The sequence below is a fragment of the Triturus cristatus genome, chromosome 7 (genome assembly GCF_964204655.1).
Source record: "Triturus cristatus chromosome 7, aTriCri1.1, whole genome shotgun sequence".
Classification (NCBI taxonomy): domain Eukaryota; kingdom Metazoa; phylum Chordata; class Amphibia; order Caudata; family Salamandridae; genus Triturus; species Triturus cristatus.
In genome coordinates, this window is record NC_140590.1 from 1,647,419,500 (window position 1) to 1,647,447,074 (window position 27,575).

The 27,575-nt window shown below is 44.1% G+C and overlaps 1 protein-coding gene across 2 annotated transcripts in view; it reads right to left on the reverse strand.

The window, feature by feature from the left end:
- Positions 1 to 27,575, reverse strand: part of COL20A1 (collagen type XX alpha 1 chain) — a 537,383-nt gene that overhangs the window by 465,211 nt on the left and 44,597 nt on the right. For both annotated transcript variants that reach the window (XM_085619699.1, XM_085619698.1), the window contains exon 2: positions 26,264 to 26,355. In XM_085619699.1, coding sequence (XP_085475825.1) covers positions 26,264 to 26,333 — 70 coding nt within the window. In that variant the 5' untranslated portion in view covers positions 26,334 to 26,355. The remainder of the gene's footprint in view (positions 1 to 26,263; positions 26,356 to 27,575) is intronic.

A 27,575-nucleotide genomic window follows, 5' to 3' on the forward strand; every position in this document is an offset into this window, starting at 1 on the left:
CATGTTCTTCTCAAAAGTCAATCAACAATTTTATTGAAAGGCTAATAGAAATCTCTGCAATATGAAAACAAGACACCAATGTAACAATATGGCATATGACCAAACTGAAATTATAATACAGCACGTTAGACCACAATGCAACTCATCCCTTCAAAATAAGGAATAAACAAGTTATTCATGGATTTACAGAAAGATGCACAAGATTCAGGAGCGAGCCGTCATTCTTGACGGGTTGTCTGTGATAGTCATAAAGTAAAATAAAAAACCTCAATCTCCCACTTAAAGTTTAGGATTTCACACTCGAACAACAAACCGGTGTCTTGCAGCAAGAGTTCTCGTGGCTCTGTCCTAGGTCTATATTTGCTGGCAGAATTCAGCTCAGAACAGAAACATACTTTTGGGGAAAGGTGTTTCTTGTTCAATCCACATGATGGGCAAACAAAACTGTTAGTAGCAATATTTCTTTTACAATATCTTAAAAATTTGTAAATGGAAAAGAAAGATCCTGATATACACAAATTTCTATCTCGTCTTTGCTAAAATTCCCCCCAAAAAGTATTCCTAATGAGTACTCAGATATTCAACAATAACCAGGAGTATTTATGTCCTAAGAAATCCTCCAGATCTCTGCTTAAGGATCTGTCCATGACCCACAACTTTAAAACCTCTTAATAGAAGGTTGTATTAATGCAATGAGGATAATGAATAAGATAGACAATGGTTGACAGGACCCTTCTTCCATGAAATAACTTTCTCCAAGATAACATTGTGTAGTATCCTACTCATGTTCTCGTTATGCCTTTTACATCTCCTGCTCAGCCAGTGTGTTTGTGTGTGTGCTCTCGGAATGATGGAGTGATGATGCGTTTGGAATGTTGGGTGCCGGATAGGTTGGACGTGACAGTTGAGAATGGGCTGAGCAGCAGGCAGGCTGCTCCTGGTGGGGCTGTTTAACAGAGCTTTACTACTTGCTTTTCAGAACATAACTACCTGTTACACTGCAATTATTCTTCATGTAACTATCTTCAATAAAGCTTCCTGAATTACATCCTACCTGCGTGGACTTCCTTACTACACATTGTTTATTACGCAAAATTTGCAAAATATTGCCCTGAACAGACATTTAGTATCATGAGCCTCCCTGTTCAAAAAAGCCCCCCAAAATTTGGAATTCAAATCAAATTTCTACCTAGGGAGGAGACCCAGGTAGATCAAATCATGATCCATAAACCATACTGTGTGCAAGATCAAGTCATCTAGAAGCAGCCCTTGGAAAAGGTTCAAGGCTCTATGGCTAGGATAGAAAACTCCACTACTGCATACCTTGACAATTCATATATTTTCAAGAAACATTCTTGCAGAGTTAAGTGTAGTAAATATAGCCACCAAATCACACTTTCATGAACTGAGACAAGCGCTCAGAGAGCATTCATGTGCCGTTATGTGTCGTGAACAAGGCTATATGTAGCCGAAGTGTGCCGAAATTTGATGAAATTGAATTTCTGCATGTAACCGCTTTCTGAGTGCAGTTTCATTCTTCACGAGGGTGTGATTTAGTGGGTTTATTTGGTGCAGACGACAGTTTTGCCGCGCACTGAGCACCCCAGATTATCAGGTGCTTTTCGGCAACCACCTTCGGGACAGTGATACAGTAAATATAGCTAAGTACAGATTTATTATACTTAACTCCAGACCTACACACCTTGACAGTATTCCTATTTATTGTCAACCTACATAGGTCTGGCATAAAGTACAGCAAATCTATACTTACTTATATATACTCACCTTCACAATATTGTGGTAAATCTAGTAATATACCATTCAGGGACAACATTTAGCAACTTTATTATATTGCCAAATAAAGGCATCCTGGGGCTCCAATGGACAGGATAAAGCACAAAACACCAAGTAACAACCTGAGCTTCACACGTGTAACTTGATGTCAATAAAGAAACTTTGCTTTTATCAAGTGAAAGGAACTGAGTTATCATAGCATTTTCACTAGTTGAATTGCTGGGATACTCAGAAAACCAAATAAAAGGGTTGTCATGTGACATTTGCTCTTTAGGGCAGACAGGTGGGATGTGAATCCAAGTGTCCATGTGCCTTAGTCAGGTCAGGAGAGCAGACTTGAGGGTCTGATGTGGGCAGACCGTTATCAGTAGGCCTGGGCTAAAATTCCGTTCTGCTCGCGGAAATTGCGATAAATTGACATTTTCGCGTTCCGCGGAAAGCGCGAAAATGTCAAAATTTCCGCATTCCGCAGCTTAGCGATAATTTGTTTCTTGCTCGCGCTGTAAAACAATACATTCTCGCGTGCGTGCGATCACCTTACCTGAATCCCCGCGTTCGCCGACAAGTTTTCCCGATCCGGTCGCGTTCACCATGAGATGTTGGATTGTTGATAGCCATTTGCGCTGTCTCGCGAAAGTTCGCGCCTGCAGTGACGTCATGCGTCACGCGATCACGTCTTTCTTCTCGCGATCATGCACCGTGAGACAACTGAAAACAAGATGGCCGCGCCCGCGAGCAACCACATGGGTAAGTTGGTGAGCCGCGACCATGCAGAAAATACCGCGAACGGGCGGGAAAAAAACTTCCGCATCTTCGCGATATTTCCGCGTGTTTGCAGAGATTTTTAACATTTTCGCGATAATTTGCAAAAGTGAATTTCGCAAATTCCACCCACCCCTACTTATCAGGCAATGGAACAGTTAGAACAGTCTTTGACATGCGGTTGGCTCCTCCATAGCCATGTCAGTGATTCGTGTCAGTGTCCTATAAGTAAATCTTCAGACTTGCGTATAGGATGCCCGTCGCCCTCCCCATGTTTGCACAGCTTGTGCAGACTGGCACTGAAATTCAGCTCTGGTATTTAGGGTGTTTGCTTTGGCAGCAGGTCAGAATACTGTTTGCTCACTGACACACTCAGCCTACAATGAGTTGAAATAATATATATTGTGCAGGCAGCGCTATAATAATAAATGAAGAAGAGATGAACTTGTGACTCACAGATCTCCCACTGATCTTTGTCTCAGAAGTTCTACTTATCTTGAGGGATGTTTAGCTGTGATCACACCCAAATCGAGTCCTCTTCCCTTGATTTTAGCTGTAATGTGAAATGTTATGTTCACAAACCCACAATTTGCAGCAAGCATTTTGAGCCAAAACAGGGGCAATGTATGTGATTCCATGATGGTTATGAGCTGACCTCGGCTCCTATAATGTTATCACCCTTTCAACCAATGATCTATCTCTGTGAGTTAAGGACACTTTTAATGATGAGTTACAAATAGCGAAGGTTGATTTGAACCGATTGATAAAATTATAATCTTTAAAGATAATGTATAACATATAGGAAATCTAAATGTGTGTTATGTATTATAAATATTTCTTTGTTTGCTCTTCAAAATTGAAGTATTACAATTCATGTTAAAAGCAATAAAAAACCTTTTAGAATGTAAAGTGTGCTATGAAAGTTTGTATAATCAATAACCAATCAATTAGTTCTTAAATTTGCATTCTAAATCATTCTGATGTAAATGTCATTGTTGAATTTTATATGCAACACCACCATTGCATTCCAGTGAAATCTTTGTTAGTGCATAGCACATTGCAATACACAGATGTTCATAAAAATGTTGTCATTGTTTAAATTCCTACTCTTTCAGGATTACATACAATTATTTTATATCCACTCTGCACCCTGATGTTAGTAAATCATATTTCTCTACTACTTCGCCATGCTTGTCTCAGGTCCCCTGGTTTATATTTCTACTTCTTTCACTCTCATTTACTTTGCATTGTCTTGTGATCCAGTGTTTCTCCATTCTGATATCTACTGCCTAATCAATATATAACTTACACTACTAAACCAGTTGTCTCCTTTTAGTTCCCAAATCTACTTCATTCAATCAATCAATCAATCAATCAGGAGTTTATATAGCTGCTCACCCGTGAGGGTATCAAGGTGCTGCTTCATTTTCAGGATTGTTTAACTCATTCTCTCTTTTGGTTGAAAACTAGAATATGCCCTCCTCACACTCTAAGGTCTTATTCGTACCGTGAACTGTTCAAAACCTATTTGTTTTCTCTTGCATTTGCCCATGCAATAATTTTTCTGTGTTCCCATAATTGTATTTTAACCTTTTTAGACAATTAATATATTTATTTTTAAAACACAACCATGTGTAGCTACTAGCACCTCCCGATACCCCTATGGTGACGGAGGCCCACAGGGTGCAGTTCAGTGTCCTTACAATGATGTGACACAGAGTGGCAGAACCTATCACTGCAAAAGAGAAGTGGGCTATCAGTCCTACCTGTGGGTTAATGCAGCACAGCAATCGCCTCATCCAGGACCCATTACACCACCAGTGCACTAAAGCGCCACCCAGGTGTATAGTACTTCAATCAGTCAAAGTCCTGACAAACCTCTTGGAAGCCTAAAGACCACTGTTTGGAGTACTTTGGGCAGATCTACATTCTCTGTTGTGCTGGTCTTTGAACAAAAATGTGTGCTGCTAGATTGTGCCTACATTCCACGTGTTGATCGCTAAACTTCTTTCACATGTTGTTTTTCACTATACGCTCATTGTGCGGTATCCTCATTAGCACTCTAGCTCCTGAAAAGCTGTGAAATACATTGTTTAAAATATGATCTGAAATTTAAGCAATGGATGTGAATTCTGTGATGTGTTTTTCATTCATTTATTATCTCTTTTTAAATGAATTGTCACCTTGTCTTGCTGGATCCATACATATCAGATTGTGTTGATTCTCCTACATTGCCTCACTGTTTTCTTATGCACACTGCATACCTAGGTTAAGATTAATGCAGGCTAGACCCTTTTTACTTTTGTATCTCACTTTATGGAAAAGACCTCTACCTGTGTTGATAAACTTCAGTTTCCTATTAGGAAGTGGGGATTAGAAATGTGTTATATATGCATGGATGAAATTATGTGATTTCTCAGAAATGTGTCTATGTTGATTATTTTGCTAGGAGATCAGAAAACCAGAGCAATTGATGAGTTAAAGCAATGCCTTCCCTCTATCACTTTTATACATTTGATCGAATGGATTAAGAGTGGAAATTCAGTGAAATATAATATAATGTATGGAAATTATAATAGAAAGTACACAGTTAGGTATTTAAATCGCATTTAGATATGTCTAAACAATGTTAGCAAAAATAGAAGCGTTCTAATTTCACTTGGGGAAAATGTAAAAGTTTTATTAGTGTTATGCTATTTGTGAGAAAATTGTATCAATTAGTAAGTAATGAATTATGATTTGTTTTGTGCATCACATCAAATTTGCAAGTGTTGTGTTTCCCTTCCCACACTAGAAAGGTATTTACCCCCCTGCAGAGTCAGGTTTTTGAGGATTTTCTGCTAGGGAAAGGGTCTCAGAGTCATTTGGAAATACTAAAAAATTGTCGAGTTTGAGAGTGTTCACAAACTCAAAAGGTTAACTGCAACTGGAAGCGCCCACTTACAACCTCTTGTTTGAGGATGACTCCCACATAATTGTACACAGTTGTTAATGGAAGGTGCATCTTAGACATCAAAGTTCAGATATTTGAGAAAATGCCAGAGTACAAGCGCTCCCCTGTAGGGAGAAAAAATGTAATTGTCTCTAGGCACTAGATGACATCACTGATTGACCGTGATGCACCAAGGACCTGCAAGCATAGGTGTAAAGAAAGCATTCTCTTTACCATCTTTAGTAGGGTGGCACTGGACAGATTAAATTATTCTTAATGGGCCTTCTCATCTTTAATCTGTGATTCACAGCTCAAAGCAGAGGATAATGAATAGTACTGCAAGGAAGAAAATACCATGACAACGCTGTGGAGTGGAGGCCCTCGGTGGACAAAGCAACCAAACATGTTTATAGACAGAGAAGTGACAAACATTACAAAGGAAAGAAAATTGAATGGAAATCAAAAGAGTGTGCGAAAGAAGGAGGGGATGAGAATGCAAAGACTTAAACAATGATGGAAACAAAGCAGGATGGAAAGATGGCTGGAATAAGCAAAAGGAAAATGAAAAGTAGAAACAAAATATGGAGAATAGAAAATAGAGGAAAGAGAAAAAGGAAATTCAAATGAAGAAAACTTTGTGTGGGGGATAATTCCAGCAGACCATCCAAGATAGATATAGGAACTCATCCGTCACTCACTCACTACAATATAGGTCAATGTGTGAGATATTTTATTTCTCTGACTCCACCCTTGTCTACAAGATTGCATCAAGCACTTTTAGGTCTGGCTCCAGACAGCTTTATCTGGTCTTCAGAATTATTGTTAGTAATTCTTAAACAATACATTCAATGGGTCTAAACAGATATTTTTTTTAATGCATTGTAGCCAGAAAAGAATCAAGTTGAGTTTTTTTTGCATTGTGGCATGCTTCATTTCAATTTTAGTCAGAACTCATGAGCGGAACTGACTTTGAGATGTCTGTTTTATTATGTTCAGTATTGACTGACCCTAAGATGGCCACTCTAGAAGTTTTGAAAGATCAATACCAAAATCTGCAATCTTGCGAGACTTCAAGGGCAGCTATCTGGCAGTCAGGCTGTCTCAACCAGTAAATCCACATTAAAGCACACTGCCGCTAAGGAGCTGCTCGCGGAGTGTCTCCTGACTCTAGGACGATCAAAGAGTGACACACCCAGCAGCTGAAAAAACAGAACAGGAATTATCAACAAACAATTTCTTACCATTTCTCTTTGCAATGGGCTATTTGTATAAAATGCGAAGTAGCTATTTTTTTTACCTAAAGAATAATTTGCTATGGGATTATAGCTCAGTGTTTAAACGAAATTTTATAATTTTTTAAAAACACGTCATTTTGAGGCATAATAAATGTGTATTTTATACACAATAATTTTCTGGGCTCGGGTGATTTATTTTAACCTGTCTCGTCCGTGCTTTACCGGTTAAATGCAAAATGACAAAAACACTAAAAAGAAACAAGAACAAGCAAATAGGTGCTATTAAATTAAAGTCAAATAGAACATAGATTAAATTGCTTTAGTTGTATTATTCCGGTTCACTGTGTGGCGAAAGGCAAAGTGCAATTTGAAAACTGTTTGTCGAATGCTTAAACGCAAACTTAATTGTTTTAAGATTTGTGGTATAGTATTATGAGTGCACATATGGCACAACGATATCAAAAAGCGAGCAAAATATTGCAGTGTGCATGACCACTCAGAAAAATATGTACTATATAGGATTACTGTTTATTTTGTGATTTTAGGTACGCGCTCCATTTGAGACTCAATGGAAACAAGCATTTATTAAAGTCTGTAGGTTTGGCTTTAATGTGGTAACACGTGCAAACACAGGCATGCACAAAAAGTGTTTGTGTGAGTTTACCCAAAAAAGGGAGACCTATTGGCTTGACTGACTTCTATTTTTACTTCCTGCCTTGCCTGAGATTTTTACAAGTAATGATATGCACAATGTGGTACTGTTCACAAACTAAAGATGGCGTCTCGGTTCAGTACAGTGCTGGCTTTCAATAATGACAGGCTTTCATAGACGTCAAAGGTGACCTATGACCTTCTGTAATGGAGACTTTGTCTGAGCAATAAGTGGACAAGAGCCCTCCAGGCAGAGGATGCTGAAATGCACTCACAGACGCACACTGACACGCAGCCCAGGTGGTCACTGCGAAGACCCAGCTGGGCTGCGTGTCAGGTCAAAGGGTCAGGAAGATGGACGGAGAAGAGCGAGCTTCATCCATTGGCCACAATAGATGGATTCAGAGCGGCATGAAGTGCAGAGCTGTGCCACCGCTCGCGAGGGCTGGGTTTCAGGCCATCACGCAGGGCTTCCGGGAGTCAAAAGCTAAGAATGTGAAGCTTCTTCCTGCCCAGCCCATGCACTGGCATCGGGCCAGACCCGCTTCCTGGTCCTCAAGGAAGACAAGCTTGCCTTGTGCCTGTATAGACGATCTTGGATCCATTGAGTACGCAAACACTCAGACCACAAAACCCTCTCTGTTGTCCAGATGGTGCTGGGGTGGAGAAGGCTTGGACCTTAGTCAATGGGAAGCTAGTGTGTCGTACACCACAGTTACAGGAAGGTGATGTGACATTTTCAGAGTGCCTCGAAGAAGAACATAGAATCTAACGGCAGTGCTACCAGACCCAACCAGTTTACACAGTACCTGCCTTCACTTGAGAATCAGGTCCTAGATGCTCGCCAACTTGCCTACCTGCTGCCATCAATCCCATCCCATTCATTGTACTTTTCAGATAACAGCTGATGCCAGCAGCATTAGTCCAGAAGGCCTGTCCATTCCAGCCTCTTCTGCTCTTGCCAGACAAAGCCACAGAGCTAGAGAAGCCTAAAAAATATCATCATGGGAACAAATGCTGTAGATGCTCAAAATCGAGGCTAGTTCTGTCAGTCAAGACCAGTCCAGTCAGCAGTTATTGGCAGAAGCTCAGTTCAGCTTCCTGTTCACAAGCCATAGGAGGCATGGAAAATGGACGACGCATCTTATGTCTGCCGTGAAAAGAGGAAATTGCCTTATTTCCTAAAGCACTTAAAAGCTGCTCCTAAGCATTCCCATATTTTGTGGGCAGGAACCTGAGACACTGTCTTCACTCCTTAGAAGATAAGACTGGTAACATCCTTCACACCCCTACAAAGAACTGAGCGCCACCACTGCAAAGTTGACTTTTATTCTCTTCTCTTGCAGTTTTATATAATGCAAACTCAGTCCAAGGACATTGGAACACTTTACATGAGCACCAGGTTACATCATTGCATAAGATCATTTTTATGATTTTTTTTTTTTTTAGTCAAGCGTACATTAAGTGTTCTGCCCAGAATTCCAGGCTGTTGAGAGATGCCGGTCTTGAACCTGTTTGCCCAGTTCCAAAGTCAGAAAATCTGGCCTTTAGGCCACATTTCCATTAAAAGGTGTTTGAAAAGGTATTTTGCTACCTATGAAACAGTACTCACAAATAAAAGGTAAACTTGTACAGTCGGTACAATAGGAGGTGGTGATGGACGGAGCATCAGAACCAATCAAACACTCACACCCAGTCAACAGATCTGGGTTTGATCCATCGCCGTTCTTTAGCCCACTCTGCCACCCCAGTTCAGACATGGCCATATGCAAATCAGTCTGACCCTGTGCCTCATGGGAACAGTCCAGCCCGAACTGCCAAGCCATGCCTTCCCTGGACCGGAATCAAGCTTCCTAGGACTGGTTTCTGGCATTTCAGCCGTCTTCAGCCAGGCTTGCTTGAATCCAGTGGCAAAGTGAGCAAGGGACTCACGTCTGAGCATACCCTGCCAACTTATGGCGAACAAAGCGGTACAAAAGGGGGTGGTGATGGACGGAGCATCAGAACCAATCAAACACTCACACCCAGTCAACAGATCTGGGTTTGATCCATCACCGTTCTTTAGCCCACTCTGTCACCCCAGTTCAGACATGGCCATATGCAAATCAGTCTGACCCTGTGCCTCATGGGAACAGTCCAGCCCGAACTGCCAAGCCATGCCTTCCCTGGACCGGAAACAAGCTTCCTAGGACCGGTTTCTGGCATTTCAGCCGTCTTCAGCCAGGCTTGCTTGAATCCAGTGGCAAAGTGAGCAAGGGACTCACGTCTGAGCATACCCTGCCAACTTATGGCGAACAAAGTGGTACAAAAGGGGGTGGTGATGAACGAAGCATCAGAACCAATCAAACACTCACACCCACTCAACAGATCTGGGTTTGATCCATCACCGTTCTTTAGCACACTCTGCCACCCCAGTTCAACTTGTACAGTCCCCATTGCCTCCTGATGAGACAAATGCTCATTTTGGACTTTGCCTAAAATGACTCCATTAGCACACTCTGGGTACCAGATGATTTGGGGACGCTTGGACATCTGATTTACCATTCTAACTCCAATCCTAGACTATTAGGTTAAAGAGCAACTGTCTTCAAAATAGTCCAGGGTGCTTATTTACTGTTTTAACTAGAGTCCTTATGTATTTTCAAAAAGATAAGTATTTTCCACATGTTTTAAACCATGCAATTTAGGGCCCAATCAAGAGTCTGGCAGTCCGAAGGCCGCCAGATTTGTGGATGTGCGGCAGTGGCGGTCCAGCCACCGCCGCACCGGTGATCCGATCTCCCCATAATGACTTGGGTGTTGGGACCGAAATGGGACCGCCAATGCCGCCAGGGAACCGCTGTTCTGTGGAGGTGGCACGGCAGTCCTGAGAATGCAATATGCTTGGCAGGACTAGCGCCCGACCCCATTAAGCATATTATGAGTTTCCCCTCCAACACGGTTTTAATGGCAGTTCCACCACAATGAAAACCGTGGCAGAAAGGGCCCCCTGATGCCTCATGCCATGTGTGTGCACACAGGGGGGCACAAAATATTCCCCCCGTGTGCATGCACGCCATTTCCTGTATGGCATGGATGTTATAGTCCATGTCGTGCAGGAACCTCACGTGGCATTCCCATTGTGGTGCCATTTTCAAAGGTACCACCACCTTTGAAAGACGCACATCACTGGGAACTGCCATGACACCCGTCCACCAGACCACTTTTAAGTTGTAATCTGGAGGGCGGGCAGCTGCGACCCTTGGCGGTGCTTAGTGCGGCGGTGGGTAAAGCCCGCCCCGCCAAAAGTCGTGATTGGGCCCTTAGTGTCTGAGGACTGCTTCTCTGAGTGCGCCTCTGTGAATAAAAAACAACGCTCTGCAAAGGAGGCGTGGTCTGGTGTTTTTAATTGCTGACCTTGGAAATCTAATCCACACTTTGACACTTTCTCAAAATTATGTGAATATGGGCAAAGAAATGTAACTCTATATGCTTAAAAGTTTAAAACATGTAAAAACCGGTGTGCTGTCTAGTAACTTCAGAACAGCATGGAACCACTCCCAAATTCTAATCCTGTAACTTGGTCTTTACCGGAAGCCACACACCCTATTGTTCTATGTACAGCGCCTCATGTTCGAGATGTACCCTCTAAACTTAGCGTTATATAAAGTTACAAAATTAAAAGGAATGCTACACCACTAGGTAGCAAATTCATAAATGTGTACTATACACCTTTCCAATCTGAACGCCTGGGGAACAGGAGAAGGTGGGTGCATGAATAGTTACAGTATGACAAGTCCTGAACTTTTGTGCCTAGTTCTAACTCATCACTCGCATTCTTAGGATTTTGCTGAAATGTACCTGTGCACACCCAAGATCGAGATGTAAAGCAATAATCACTCCGGCCTCTGGGCCTGAAAAGAACCAATCTTATTCAGGTCTATTTTTTTAGGAGTGGCTGTAGCCGCTACCTCTTGTTCTTATTTATAATTAAGGCTCCCTGTTTTCCGTTTTTATAGATAAATACAGACAGAAAACAAAGTGGATAAATACAGAAAATTGTGCTTCTTTTAAGTGAATCTCTGTGCATGTCTTTCATGAATTATAGATCGGCAGATGGACAGCATAGAAAATTTAAAAAAGGATGACATTTCTTTAAATAACAGCAAATGTCAACATATATTTATGGTATAATGCTAGTATTTACCAGTGGATGTATTCTTATGCAATATTTGGCAGCTCAAATAGCTAAAACACGACAGACATCAAAGTATGAGTGCGCGTCTATCAGTTAAACAGATATGGAAATGTACAGTTTTAGAACTTCATTTATGCGCAAAACACTAAATAAATATGGGTAAATACAGATAAAATGGTCAAAAAATAAATGTGGATAAATACAGACAAAAATGGCCCAAAAACAAATACCATACAACAGGGAGCCCTATTTATATATTATTTATAATGTATAAACAATGCATGCTTATGGGGGTCTTTCATCCAGCGCTCTTCACGCACCGGTCTGCTGTCATGTGCATGTTGCTTCAGCCCACCAGTGCACACACCTTTAGGTACAGGGTCACCCCACTTCAGGCATTGCTTTACCAGACTGCGAGTGACGATATTCCGCTCTTGCACAATGTGCGCGTCTGCACAATCAGTAGTTCTCCTCAGTGCGACGGGGCTCCAGGTGCAGTGTTTGTTTTTACATTAAAAATTATCAATTTGGGCTTTTAGACAATGCTTGTTTTACTTAGGCAACAGACTTACAGCTCCTCAGTACTGCTACCTTGCTACTTGTGTGACTTCACACAAAAAATATTCCCAAGTAAAATAAGCATTGGCAAAGGCACAAGATTGGCAGCCAACACCAGACCTATTGCTTTTGCCAATGTTTGCTTATTTTTTAGGCCTATTATTAGACAGCACCTTATGGTTTCACTAAAATTATATTAATAAAATATATACTTATAGTATCTTTCAGCGACACCGCGTCGTCTATTAGTCTGTCCGTGTGTCAGTCAAATGTTTCTTCCACCTGCTAAAGCATACAGCATGGGCCAAAGTGCCAGCCCACTTCGGGGATTGGATAATTTCCCTGTCAGTTACAGCATTCTGCTCTTTCACAAGGATCACATCTACAAGCAAAGCAGTTCCCTTCAGTGCCTAGGACTACTGTGGCAAAGGTTGCTTTTTGAAACCAAAAACATTTTGCTTCAACTCATTTTTTTCCTTTTTATTTTGGAGGAGGGTCCGGCAGCTCCCCAGCAATAAATGTAGACAAAAAATCACGGCAAAGCGAAATTGAAAAAGCCTTAGAGCTTTCCCAATGCTTTCTATTTTATTGTACTAGAAAAGTTACTGATATGTGAACTTTGTCAAACTGGCTGACAAAGCCCTCTAGATACATGTAAAGATTCTTCAATCCATAATAAAACACCTACACGTTTAACAAACTACCTCCTTAGAGAATAACAAACGAACAAAAGAGAAGAAGGTAAAACCGTAAATCAAAACAAAGAGGACTGAACTTCCCAACGGGAAAGTTAGCAAGAGGGAGCCAGACATACAGAAGAGGGCACGAATTCCACAATCACAGTGCGGCAGAGGAACACAATTGATTTCCTGTGCATGATGGTTTGCACCTGGGGAATATATTGTCTTGCCAGTGATTTGCAGCGAGTTGTTCGAGAGCCGGATTTCATTTACAGGTGAGGAGTGAGGGTGAGGAAGCACCAAGGCCTTGCAAGTGGGCCCAGCCATTTTTAGGTCTCGCCTACACAGCGCGCATGTGTTGCTTAGGAGGACCTTTAGCCCTCGTTCTGCTCTTTTTCGAAGCACATACTCGTGCTTGTGGCGGCATACACCTTGCGGGAGCATGCAGGGGCGCGCCACAAGCACAAGTCTGTGCTTCGAAAAAGAGCAGACTGCTCTCCCGGCTCGACATCCTTGCGCTTTCACTTTCCTTCGAGGTAAGCGCGCGTACGCACACCACTCGCGGGCTCACCTCCTGCTCCCTACCTCATCTCCCTCTCTCTCCTCGCCCACATGTGCTTCTCTCTCCTCACCCACTCGCTCCGCACTCTCTGTCTCCTTTTTGAAGACCGCTTGTCTTTCATTTTTTCTAATTTTTTCATTGCCTCTCTCGGGCAGCATGTGTTTATTTATGTTCGATCAGAGTACCAGCAGCATGTTGTGTACAGCAATGGCGTATGCTCTCGCTAGCAGCACGTGCACAGCAGTGAGGGTGTATGTTTCTTCTGGCAGCACGAGGAGTGCATCAGCTGTGATGTGTTCTCTCTGACAGCATAGCGGTGCGCGCTTCTGATATATATTATCATTGACTGTTTGCACTGACGTGTATCGTGCGTGTATCATGCACATACATTGTGGATGTAGACTCCGAATACTGACCTGCATTTTGTGTCTGTGTTGTTTTCGTAGCCTTCTGATGTGTGCACATTTTCTGACAGTGACTGCAAGGGGCTGCATGTTCTTTCTAGTAGCCTGGATTGTTTGTGCATCAGTAATGTTTGTCCTTTATGGGTCCTCGCTGTGCGTGTCAGTGATGCACATTATGTGGGACGTCGTGGGCTCTGCATTGTCAATGCGTGTCCCGCCTGCCTGCATTGCTGTGCCTTGGAGATGTGTATTTTCCTCAGCCGCCTGAGGGTGGGTAGTATAGAAATGTGTTATTTCTGGCAGCGTGACCTTTGATGTGTGCGATCATTGGACGCCGGTTACATTGCAGACAGTGTATCGGAGACCTATGATCTCCGGTAGCGCGGACTTGCACCGGAGATGGGTGCGCTGCGCTGTAACAATAGATGGTGTGCAGTGTTTTATTTTTATTCTCTCTAGCATGTCATGCGCACAGATGACGCGTGTGCTCTCTTCCAGCATCATGCACGTTTTCTTTTGCCACATCGGCCGTTTAGTGAATTCTCTGTCCATAGGGTCCCAACTAGTTGTGAGATCTGGGTGGTGGTCGGGAGATGATGTCACTCTTGACTTGGGCGCCGCCAAAATATTGTTGTGTACTTCAAGCAGCGGCACATCGATTCTTTTTGACCATGCCATCCCTAATACACACTGCAGCTCTGTGGCAGTGGACGCCTTTGTCTTGCTGTGCTAGGGACCAGGAGCAAGGTTAATAGTTCCCTGACACCGCGCCGGTGCGTCCGTGTCTTACTGTGTGGCCATGAATCTGATACATCAACCCACATGAATCCAAAGCCGAAACTGGGGGTGGGAAGCTGTTTCGGCTGGTGTCGCCCTCAGCTAGGGATCATCTAAAATGAGGTGTGTGTGTAAAGGTGCGCAGATCAGATATGAGAGGAGATGCAGTGTGGTAGTAGTGTGCATTTTTTCTTGCATCATATGGCTTGAATCCCATTTAGCGCACTGTATGCACACGCTTTCTTTGTAACTAGACCTGCCGTCACTGCTTCCTGCAAAGGTGTGTCTGTCCACATGTAGCTAATTTGTTGTTTTTCTGAATACTTGATGCTTTGGCGCAGAACACTTTTACTGTTTGCAAACTCTGTGATTTGGTCAATTGCACGGTTTGTTACCTCTCTCTCTACCTCTCTACCTCTCTCTACCTCTCTCTACCTATCTACCTCTCTACCTCTCGACCTCTCTACCCCTACCTCTCTACCTCTCTACCTCTCTCAATCTCTCTCTCTCGCTCTCTCCCTCCCTCTCTCTCTACCTCTCTCCACCTCTTTACCTCTCTCTCTCTACCCCTCTCCCTCTACCTCTCTCTCTCTACCTCTCTCACTCTCTACCTCTCTCTCTCTACCTCTCTACCCCTCTCTCTCTACCTCTCTACCTCTACCTCTCTCTACCTCTCTACCTCTACCTCTACCTCTCTCTCTCTACCTCTCTACCCCTCTCCCTCTACCTCTCTCTACCTCTACCTCTCTACCTCTCTCTACCCCCTACCCCTCTACCTCTCTCTCTACCTCTACACCTCTCTATCTCTCTCTATCTCTCTCTCTACCTCTCTCTCTCTCTCTTTCTACCTCTCTCTACCTCTCTACCTCTCTCTACCTCTCTCTCTACCTCTGTCTCTCTACCTCTCTCCCTACCTCTCTCCCTCTACCTCTCTCCCTCTCTACCTCCCTCTACCTCTCTACCTCTCTCTACCTCTATCTCTCTACCTCTCTACCTCTCTCAATCTCTCTCTCGCTCCCTCCCTCTCTCTCTTCCTCTCTCACTCTCTACCTCTCTCTCTCTCTACCTCTCTAACCCTCTCTCTCTACCTCTCTACCTCTACCTCTCTCTACCTCTCTTCCTCTACCTCTCTCTCTCTCTACCTCTCTACCCCTCTCCCTCTACCTCTCTACCTCTACCTCTTTCTATCTCTACCTCTCTACGTCTCTCTACCTCCTACCTCTCTACCTCTCTCTCCACCTCTCTCTCTCCATCTCTCCCTCTCTACCTCCCTCTACCTCCCTACCTCTCTCTACCTCTCTCTACCTCTCTACCTCTCTCTACCTCTCTCTACCTCTATCTCTCTCTCTCTACCTCTCTCTCTCTACCTCTCTCTCTCTCTACCTCTCTACCCCTTTCTCTCTACCTCTCTACCTCTACCTCTCTCTACCTCTCTACCTCTACCTCTCTCTCTCTACCTCTCTCTCTTTACCTCTCTACCCCTCTCTCTCTCTACCTCTCTACCTCTACCTCTTTACCTCTCTAACTCTACCTCTCTACCTCTCTCTACCTCTCTATCCCTCTACCTCTCTCTATCCCTCTACCTCTCTCTACCTCTCTACCTCTCTCTCTACCTCTCTCTACCTCTACCTACCTCTCTCTCTACCTCTCTCTCTCTACCTCTCTACCTCTCTCTCTACCTCTCTACCTCTACCTCAACCTCTCTACCTCTCTACCTCTCTCTCTACCTCTCTACTTCTCTCTACCTCTCTTACCTCCCCCCCTCTCTCTCTCTCTCTCTCTCACTGCCTCTCTCTCTCTACCTCTCTACCTCTCTCTACCTCTCTCTCTACCTCTCTCTCTCTACCTCTCTACCTCTCTCCCTACCTCTCTACCTCTCTCCCTCTACCTCCCTCCCTCCCTCTCTACCTCTCTCTCTACCTCTCTCTACCTCTCGCTTTACTTCTCTCCCTACCTTTTTCTCTACCTCTCTCTAACTCTCTCTACTTCTCTCTACCTCTCTACACCTCTCTACCTCTCCATACCTCTCTACCTCTCAACCCGGGAAGCCCAAACCATCAGTATTTCAAATCTGCGCGTGAAACGTGGGTAGGATGAGCTGTGCAGCTCAGAAAGGGATGTTCTTTTTACATAATTTGTATTTAATTGAATTGGGAAGCAGTAGAACAAGCTCGCAGTTAAGATAGGGATTCACATACACTGGCGACCGCTTTTGAATTTGTTTTAAAACCATTCACAGATGGCTGCAGCATCTACGTGGGATGCGGTGGACTAAGTGGCAGCCGGAGCCTGATAGCACTGATTGTCCTTTTAAAAAACAATAAGCATTGGCATAACCAATAGGTCTCCCCTTTGGGACCTTATAAGTGTTTAGTTATCCAGTACAATATCCTTGGTGCAACAACATCAAGTGTTGCATGGCTAAACACTTATAAGGTCCCAAAGGCAAGACCTATTGGCTATGCCAATGCTTGTTTGATGATGTATTTGTTTCCAGAGGGGGCAGTACAGTGCCTTGGGAATAAGCTGTATGTTTATGTTTTCCTATATATGTAACAAGATGGGCAGATGAAAAACACATGTCCTTCAAGGAAGCAGAGAATACAAAGGCAGCCCTCGCAACACAGCATCGTGATAATCAGTAGGAGAATTGTTTATCAATGATTGATCCACCAACCGCGGGGGATGGGATGGGACAAGGGTAGGAAGGATTGTCTCTCCCTGACTATGTCACACTTATGCCTGCAGAAATACACAACACCTACTCACAATAAAACCTTTGTAAATCTCGACCTCGGCTTTATAAAGGTGAAACTCGGAGTCGCAGCTATAAGTGCAGCAGGTGTAGTGGCACCGGGCCCAAGGATTTGAGGGGCCTCCTGCTCTTCAAGGATGACTGTCTTTTTCTATCCAGTTGGTGCCAGGACATCCCTTGCGATTGCTAAGTTAAGAGCCCAATGAACCCTTGGCACAGCAGGGGTTAAGCTTCAAGTCTGCTGCACCCATGCAAGCTTCAATAATTGAGAAGTATCTCTGCAGCAATTGGTGTACGACTGTCTGTAATTTGCATAATGATGAATTGAGACAATGCATTCAGCCAACAAGTATCCCTGATGGTCCATGAACAAGGTGAATAGAGATGGCGATCAGATGGACCCACGAAGCATCACAAAGGACTGCAAGAATGCAGAGGACCTAAAAGGCCCTCACAAATGCCTTAATAGGGATCAGATGGGATCGATGTAAGAGCGATCACTTTGGAAGGGTGTAACCCACTCCTCCACCTAACCAGACATGTTAATATAAGATGGTAAAATAGAGAGGAGTGTCTGTGGTCCACCATATTCAAAACTACTGAGAGATCTACCAGCAGAATAAAACAAACATCCCTGTACTGAGCATATGCTACATCAGTACCAAGAGGACGCGTCATATCGCTTTATCTGTTTGGGTCTTCTTTTTACTTGAGCTCCGGCTCTATGCTACTTTGATGCTTGTATGCTACCTCCCACCTTCCTCCACACCCATTGTTGCTTGTCCCTCTTTTCCCTCCAAAAAAACATATTGGCAAAGCCAAGTAGCTCTTGCACGACTGCAGCATAGCACTATATCTTTACTCTCAGCCATGCTTCACAGCATCATGGAAAAAATGGCTGTATAAAATAGCTAAAAAAACATTGACATTCCGGGTAGCTCTCTTCAGCTCTAGAACAGGCAAGACCTACTGACTTTGCCAATATTTGCTGACTTTGCCCCATTTCTTTTTAAGCACCAAAGTTGATAACCATTGACAAAACTTTTAAGCAACAGTCCTGCAGCCCTGCATACAAATATGCTGTCTATAATTTAGACAACACCCTTCATAAAATGAGATAAAACTACAGAGGCCTACCTGTCCACTGTCCACTGGGCATCTCCCAATGCTCTGTCAGAGAAGGTCCTGAGTGGGTGACCTCCCTGTGACCCCAGATGGCTCCTATCTTACCATCATGATGACCAGAGGAGGTCAAACCTTTGTACAACATGCTCAGATTCACATGGCTGCAGGCAGGATGCCCAAGGAAAGTGGTTGACTGATGACAAATGACCCCTCGGACAGACGGCCAGAGGGCCTGGGCGTGGCAGTCCTGTGGAAGCTGCTCTCGAGTGCACCATTGCTGCATCTCAAAAGTACATCTTTACTGTGTATGCTTGTTTTTTATTTCTAAGAAATGTATTGACATTTTTTAAAGCAAGAGGAACAGGGTGGGGGGGCTCGTTACGGATTACGTATAGTGAAAAGCAGAGAGTTAGCATACATGTACAGGTTTGGTGGGAGAATGCTAAGCAGTAGTAATAAGATATCAAACTAAGATGGGTCGCATCAAATTAGGACTAGTTAAATATGCAAATATACAAATAATAGAGTAAAGTAAATAACAATAATAAATAAAATAAAACAAAAGAAATAAATGCAGCTGTTGTAGCATACCTAGTAAGACCGTTACCATTATATTATTACATACATATCTTTTGCGGATCAGCCAGTGAATACAGAGACCTGAGATCTGATATCGGTTGCCAATGAAGTTGCTATACTTAGGTCTAGCGTTAACAAAGACTTTTTGATTTAAAAAAACATTTTTCATATAATATATATTAGGACTTTCACACAATGCTCTTCATCCACTGGTCTGTTATTGAGTAATTCACATTTTAATTCCACCCCCTACATCATGAGGCAATGGGTCAGCCCATTTCAGCCACTGGCTAAAACAGCATTCTGCCCTTCCACTAGAAGTGCTTCCATACACATAGTAGTTCCTGTAAGTACCAAGGACTACTTTAACAACATGTGCTTTTTGATACTGAAAAATATTTTTGGGCTTTCGTTTTTAAGATTGATGATGGTCCAGCAGCTTCTCCAGCAATAAAGTTTTATTTTAAAAAAGTTTAATAAAACAAGCATTGGCAAAGCAAAAAAGACTGGTGGACGACTTCAGACCTAGTGACATTGTCAATGCTTGTTATGATATTATTCTGTTATAGGGCTCCCAGTTCCAGTGCCCTTCTGAGAGGGAGCTGTCTCGCTGAGATCTGAACATAGTCACACACAAAAACTCTACACAGGATCCATTAACATACTCGTCTTTTTCAGCATGATTAGAGCTTGTGACCAAAACAAACACAAGGAAATGATGGACGGAGCGCTGAAACTTTTTAGACACTCACCCCCAGTCACAGATCTGGGTTGATTCCACCATCATTCTTTAGCTCACTTCGCCACCCCAGTTCAGACACAGCTATATGCAAATCAGTCTTGACCCTGTGCCTCATAGGAACAGTCCAGACTGAACTGCCAAGCCATGTCTTCCCTGGACCGGAAACAAGCATCCTGGGACCGGTTTCGGGGTAACACCCCTCATCAGTCAGGCTAGCTTGAATCCAGTGGCAAAGTGAGCAAGGGACCCACGTCCAGGCATACCTTGCCAAACCTAGGGTGAACAAAGCAAACACAAGGAAATTATGGACTGAGCGCTGAAACTTTTTAGACACTCACCCACAGTCACAGATCTGGGTTGAATCCATCATCATTCTTTAGCTCACTTCACCACCCCAGTTTAGACACAGCTATATGCAAATCAGTCTCGACCGAGTGCCTCATGGTAACAGTCCAGACCGAACTGCCAAGCCATTTCTGCCCTGGACCGAAAACAAGCATCCTGGGACCGGTTTTGGGGTAACACCCCTCATCAGCCAGGCTAGCTTGAATCCAGTGGCAAAGTGAGCAAGGGACTCACGTCTGGGCATATCCTGCCAACTTAGGGCAAACAAATCAAACACAAGGAAATGATGGACGGAGCGCTGTGCGGCTGGAATCAAGCTATCCTGGCTGATGAGGGGCGAAACCCTGAATCCGGTCCTAGGATGCTTGTTTCCAGTCCAGGGAGGACCTGGCTTGGCAGTTCGGGCTGGACTGTTCCATGAGGCACAGGGTAAAGACTGATTTGCATATGGCCAGGTCTAAACTGGGGGTGGCATGGTGAGCAAAAGAATGATGGATTTAACCCAGATCTCTTGACTGGGGGTGAATGTTTTGATTTGTTCTGCATTTCGTCCATCAATTGTGTGTCTTTTGCATAGTGCTTGTGATCAGCACATAGGTTTTCCCATTCCCTTTTTTCTCAGCTATCTCTGAATGGGATCAGAGACTGTGATTTACAAGCTACACTGAGATTTCTGTGATCTCTGTATTAGGTCAGTGAGCTATCCCACAAGGATATGAACTAGTGGTCTGTATACAGTGGCGTAACACAGGACCCAGCAGCCCGCAGTGCGGGGGGGGGGTGAGCTGCAGGATACTCCTCAGCAGAGTACACTGGCCAGAGAGCTCCGGGGCCCTCCATGTACCTTGTATGGGGGCCCCCTCAAGTTTTGTAATGCAAGTGCCTGTTTATTGCATATTGAACTCTGCAATATTCACACCAATACCCACATCCCCGTTGTATCTCCCCCGGCTTTAAACCTGATGGAGCCTGTTCATTTTTTTGCTGTTTTTCACAATTTCTCTTCTGTTTTATCTCCTCTGTCCCTTTTTCAACTATAGTTTCCCGCTTCATTCCAATCTCTGTTCCTGGCTTTGACCCTTTTGTATATTTTGTGACTTCTGGCTTTTCATGCTTTTACTTTGCTTGTGTGTTTTCTTTCTGCCCCTTTCATTTGCTCTGTATTCTTTATCTCCTCTCATATTCAAAACTCTTTATGTTTCTAAAGTCACCTTACTCTTCATGTTATTCCCCCATCTCCATTTCTGCCTTGTTCTTTTCCAGCAGTCCCTGTCACTGGCATAATGAAACTTGAGGGGGCTCCTCTGCAAGGTACCTGAAAGGGCCCCCTCCAGACTTAATCTGGAGCCCTACAGCTCTACTGTGCTGAGGACGTCCCTTTCATTGCTTTCCACTCTTACATTTTTCTTAACAATGCACGCCCTATTTTTGTTCATTTCTCTCCTTCTCTCTCCCTCTCTTACTTTGTCCCATTTAAATATTCCCCACCCTTTTCACATTTCCTTTCACTTTTGTTTCCGATCTCTACGTGCACAGATCCGTTTTATGTCATGGACAAAGTGAGCATTTGCACAGGGCACCACCTTCCTGGTAAAGTGATACTCATGCGTGTAATAAGCAGATTACTTTGCCAATGGACACATTCGGCCTCTCCATCCTTGACCATTATGCTCTCTTATATTAAAAGGATAGGGGCTTATTTACAAGCCCCTTGCGCCGCCGGTGCGTCACTTTTCCCCACCTTAAAAGTGACGCACCGGCGGCACAAAGAGCTTGTAAATAAGCTCCATAAGTTCTCATTTACGAGGCACTACTGGCACTTTTGCGCTGCCGGAGCATCACTTTTTGGATGCTCCTGCGGCGCAATGTGCCGCAGCAATTTGCAAGGCCACGCGAAACCACCTTATGTGGCTTTGCGCGGCCTTGTAAACATGTGCTCCATTCACACAGGACACTGTGTGAAAGGGGCGTTCCATGGGTGTTGCTGTGGGTGTTCCCACGCAACACCCGTGGAATCTGAAGCATTCCAAGATATACGAGGAATCGTAAACCTGGGAATGTGCCAGATTCTAACGCCACCCCAGGGTTGGCGTTAACGAGATGCAACAAGGACAAATATCCTTATTTCTCCTTGTTTTTTCCTCTTTCTCTTGCTTTTTCCTCATCCTATGTTGGCAGCATTCTGCCGCACACATAGAAGGAGTTAATCGCCTCCATTGATTGATTTGGTGCAGAAAGGTCTCCCTTCCTGCACAAAATCAATCATCTCCGCAACTGCAAGCACCCTTGCAACATGGAGAACGGGTGCCTGCAATGGCGCTAGGCTGTTTTTTTAGTGCCTGTGCAGGGGTCAGTAGATGAATGCACAGTATTTTTGTAAATACGGCGCAATCCTGCACTTTGAGAATGACATAGCGCTGCGAAATTGTTTGCAGCACCACCTACGCCATTCTGTTGTAAATGAGGCCCATAATATTTTGTCTGTCCTCACCTCAAAACTTCTACCTCACCAGCGTCTTTACCTCTGTCCCCCATCTCTACATCCGTGTGCCTACTTCCCCTCTTTTCACTTCTCTCTACTGCTCTCTGAAGCTGGGAGTCTTGATTTTTCAGCTGTTTTGGCGCCCCCGTTTCTGAAAGCTTAATGTATATTTCAATATCGTCCGGAGAACACACATTAAAATGATCTAATAATGGATTCCAAAGTATGCCTTGCCCAGTGCCCCTAGAAATTCGTAAAATGGCACTGTGTGCAGGGATTTTGATAATGCAGCATAATAATCTTCACAGAGCTCCTGATTTGAGCTTGTAGGAATTGCTGCACCGTTCTCAGCCAACTCCAGAACTAGAAATTTAATTTTCAGAGCTCCAGGCAAAATTATATTTTGCCATTGGGGTACTCCCTCATCACTTGCAAAAAGTCATTCTCATGTGATTTATTGCAATCTAACGCTCTCTTATGATCAGTTGTGGCAACACCATAAACCTGCAGCCTACAAATCCCTTAATGTAGCATCAACCCTGTGCGTTATCAAAAATCATAAGAAGAAAGGGGGGAGCAAAGAGCAAGGGACAGAGCCTCATGGGCAAGCTTGTTCATTAGGCCCGCTTCTGTTTTGGTCCATCCATTTCTACAGGTTCCTTCTTTCATTCATCAGCAACTACTCGAACCAGCACACTTCAAAAAGGTGATATAGACATTATCTTGTCTGTTTTGGACCTGCTGGGCCAAAGAAGTTGAATAGACACATTCCTTCTTCAACTATTAAAGGAGAGCACCTTTTATTCTTCATGCAGTGTTGAAATTCAGTCTCCCTGGTCTGTCACCTTCAGGTGTTGAGGATTTAGTCATGTTTGTGTGACTAAGTGGGGTTGGGGCGAGGGCAGGAGGTAATTAAGTCTGATGTCAGGCAGATTTCCCAAAAACTAACACACCCCTCCCCTCATGCGGGCCAAGGGCTCCTGGAGCCATCGGCACAAAAAGTGAGAGTTGCAACAGACAGAGATGCCCTTATATACAATCATCTGCTTGACAGAGTAGACAGTGTGAGCAATGTATGGAGCGAAATATGTGCCTTAGGCAGAGAGCGATGAATATCTGTCCATACAACGCTCACGGGAGAGACGAGACACTTCCTGCAGTCTGACTGTCTCCGGGTTTTTCACTTTGGAGAGTGTGTTTTCTTGAATTGTACATTCTGAGAGCTATGTCGCCTCTGGGCACTGAGAAGGATTTGTTTCGTGTTTTTCCTTCTGATTAATGTTTGGCTTCAGAATCTAAAGGCCTCTGTCTAGTGTGAGTAAGTGGTGAATACCCATGCATGCTACCCACTCTTTCAAGCTTCTCATGCTATTTCACAGTGCCAGCACCTCACACTGCCCACCAGAGTCAGCTATTCACAATACCCACCAGTGTCAGCTAGCAACTATGCCCATCAGTGGCATTGTCTCAAACTATGAATCAGTGCAAGCATGTCACACTGCTCAGCACTGGCAGCTTCTCAGAGTACGAACCAGTGCAAGCGTGTCACACTGCTCACCACTGGCAGCTTCTCAGAGTACGAACCAGTGCAAGCGTGTCACACTGCTCACCACTGGCAGCTTCTCAGAGTACGAACCAGTGCAAGCGTGTCACACTGCTCACCACTGCAGTTTCTCAGAGTACGGACCAGTGCAAGCGTGTCACACTGCTCAGCACTGGCAGCTTCTCAGAGTACGAACCAGTGCAAGCGTGTCACACTGCTCACCACTGGCAGCTTCTCAGAGTACGGACCAGTGCAAGCGTGTCACACTGCTCACCACTGGCAGCTTCTCAGAGTACGAACCAGTGCAAGCGTGTTACACTGCTCACCAGTGGCAGCTTCTTAAACTATGAATCAGTACAACATGTCTCACTGCCCCACTGGTGACAGCTTCCCAAACTATGAATCAGTGCAAGCGTGTCACACTGCACATCAGTAGCAGCTTCTCAAACTACGATTCAATACACGTTGGTCACACCTCCCACCAGTGGCAGCTTCTTAAACTATGATGCGTATCACACTGCTCACCAGTGGCAGCTTCTCAGACTATGAATCAGTGCAAGCATGCCACACTGCTCACTGGTGACACTTTCTACCACTTCCCTCCTGTGCAGGATTCTCTCACTCCCCACCTGGGCCTCCTTTTCAGACTACCCAATAGTGTAAACCCCTAACACTGCCCACCAGTGAGAAGCCTTTCACACTCTGCGGCCCTTGCTGCTTCTCACTGTACCCAATGATAAAAGCACCTCCGGCATCTAATACTTCCCAACAGTGACAACCTCATGCACTATCCACCAGTATCATCTTTGCATGCTATCCACCGTGCAAACACCCACGCCAGCTTCTGACACTCCTCACTAATTCCAGCTTCTAAAACTACCCACCACTGTCAGCCTTACATACTGCCACCAATGTCAACCCCTCAGACTACCTACAAGCTTCCGCTTCTCACACTCCTCCCCAGTGGCAACTTCAAAGTTTGGCCAGCAGTGCAATCTTCTCAAACTGCTCTCCAGTGAAAGGCTCTCACACTGCTCAGTCTCACACTGCCTAATGGTGTCACCTTCCATTACTGCCCAGTAGTGGCAGCTTTTCACAACCCCACCAAAGACAGCATATAGCACAGTCCACAATGAGCTTATCGCCAAAGAGATGAAACGTTTTTGCATTAGCAAAAGGTCTCATTCACAGAGTCAGGCTATGTGTTAATGCAAAGAGGCTTGTTGTCATGAATGAAACCCAAACCGTGATTGGGTAACACATTACTAAATCGAAATTTAGGTTTCTGACCAAATACCTATTTGGTATCTGTAAGGGGCATGTTTAGGGCGTCCCTTTCAAATACTTAATCAAATGGTATGTATTAATGTTTTGGGACCAAAATCTGGCTCCAAAATACTAGTACTTTATCAACTACAAACATGTAGCAATAACTAATTTGCAAACAGCAAGGGGTTCCCAAAGGACCTCTTCCCTTTTGTAGGCATCCAGTTTTCCTTTAAGGAAAATGGGATGCATTTTAAAAAAAACATGTTTTATTTAAGAGCAGACATGGTGGCCTACTGAGCTCAGCAGGCCACCCTCCCTGTCATGGCTGCGATTCATGGTGGGCGCCAATTTGCAACTACGTTATTAATATTCATGAGGTAGGTCCAATTGAGATCATTACTAATTGGGTTTTTGCAAACCGTCCTATTAGTACATAGGTTGGTTCATAAAAACAGAATGGATTCAGTAAAATTCAGTGCGCATTTTGTCCCCACTTTTGTTGACTCCAGTCTTAGTACACCTGGCCCCGAGTAGCCACTTATCACAACTGCCCTCTGGTCCTACCTTCTTAGATTGGCAAGAAGTGCAGGTTTCACAAGCTGTCACTCAGCGTGAGCTTTTTACGTCTACACACTATTGCACCCATCTAACACTCTTCACCAGTGTGTAATAGACCTACTCAGAAGTTTGTTTAGACTTTATGCCCATGCAATATGTGGCCTCTCTTACCAACAGCAAGTATGTCTTTGTGGGGAACGGGTATGTAATAGAAGTGTAAGGGAATCTACTCATGAGAACTAGTGATAAATGATCAGGAGTCATCGGCTAGCGGCCTGAAAATATTATTGTTTCCCCGTGCTGCACTATTTTGAGGCCCCCCTTGTTTCTTACCTTGACCATAGACTTGAGCCAGGATGTGGCTTCCCAGGACGATCCAGGGCAGGAGAAGGTGCCGGCACATGGTCCTGGTTTCAAGCAGAGGCCTACGGAAAGAGGACAACAGAGAGTTTACTTTCAAAAGCATTAACAGTTTTGGATCAAGAACATTAACCTTAATCCCTGTTCAGATGGATCGACTGTGACTCTTCTGCTAAGAAAATTGCCATTCGGCAAGCAAAGAGGATCTCTTTTGGAACGGAGGTTCATCATTTAAGAATGAAGACTCAGAACCAGAAGATAGAATTTGCAAATTTGTAAGATAAGCTCATAATTCCAGAAGGAAGACTTGGGATTTCGGAAGGGAGATGGACCACCCTCATAAAGGCTATCCACTCAGGAAAGAAAATTGAAGATACCCTATTCTATGGAGGATCCCCTTATCAGAAGGGAGACCGGTCACTGCAGGAGAGAGGTTTCTCAATCCAGAAAAATTCTCGTCCTTCTAGGAGGCACATTCTCTATCATGAAGGAAAGATCCACCTTTTCGCAAAAAATTCACAATCCCTGACAGCAGTCCACCATTCCAGTAGAGGGGCTCACCTTTCCAGTAGAGACACTCCCCATCCCACAGGACACAAGCGCCTGCTTTCATATACATTGACCATTATGGAAAAGAGACTCTTCCATCCGGAAGAGGGCTCCCCATTCCAACACTTCGGAAGAGGGATGCACCATTCAAGGAAAAAAATCGTCAATTGTAGGTCTCATTTTGTAGGTGCGTGCAACACGCAAGCAGGCACCTACAAATATCAAACATTTTCAAAACTTTTTTTATTAGCAAACATTTTTTTTATTTTTTAGCCATGCTGATGCACGCACCTATAAAATGACGCAGCAGCCCGCATCAAAAGTATTACTTTATTTATTCTTTAGCCATGTTGAGCAGTAGTTAATGCCTTGCATCATGGCTTAACCCCACTGGCAAATCCATGTGGTCCTAAAGGCGAGGCCTATTGGATTTTCCAGTGCTTGTTAGCTAAACTTGCTGTGATCCTTCCATTTCGAATCCAGAAGAACACCCTGAAACGAATCCACCGCACCCACTTCAAATCTCCGTCTTTGTTGCCTAGAAAGTTGGTGGGTGTGTCCTCAGTGGCCCAAAGTTTCCATCCCGGTATATGTGCTGGCTGCATTCATCTACACAGCATGTCTTCTGACCACACTTTTACGAATGCTCATTAGCTTGACTGTGTCCAGAATGCTTTGTGACAACATGTTTATATATATATATTGATTAGCATGATTGTACCCAGAATGCCTGCTT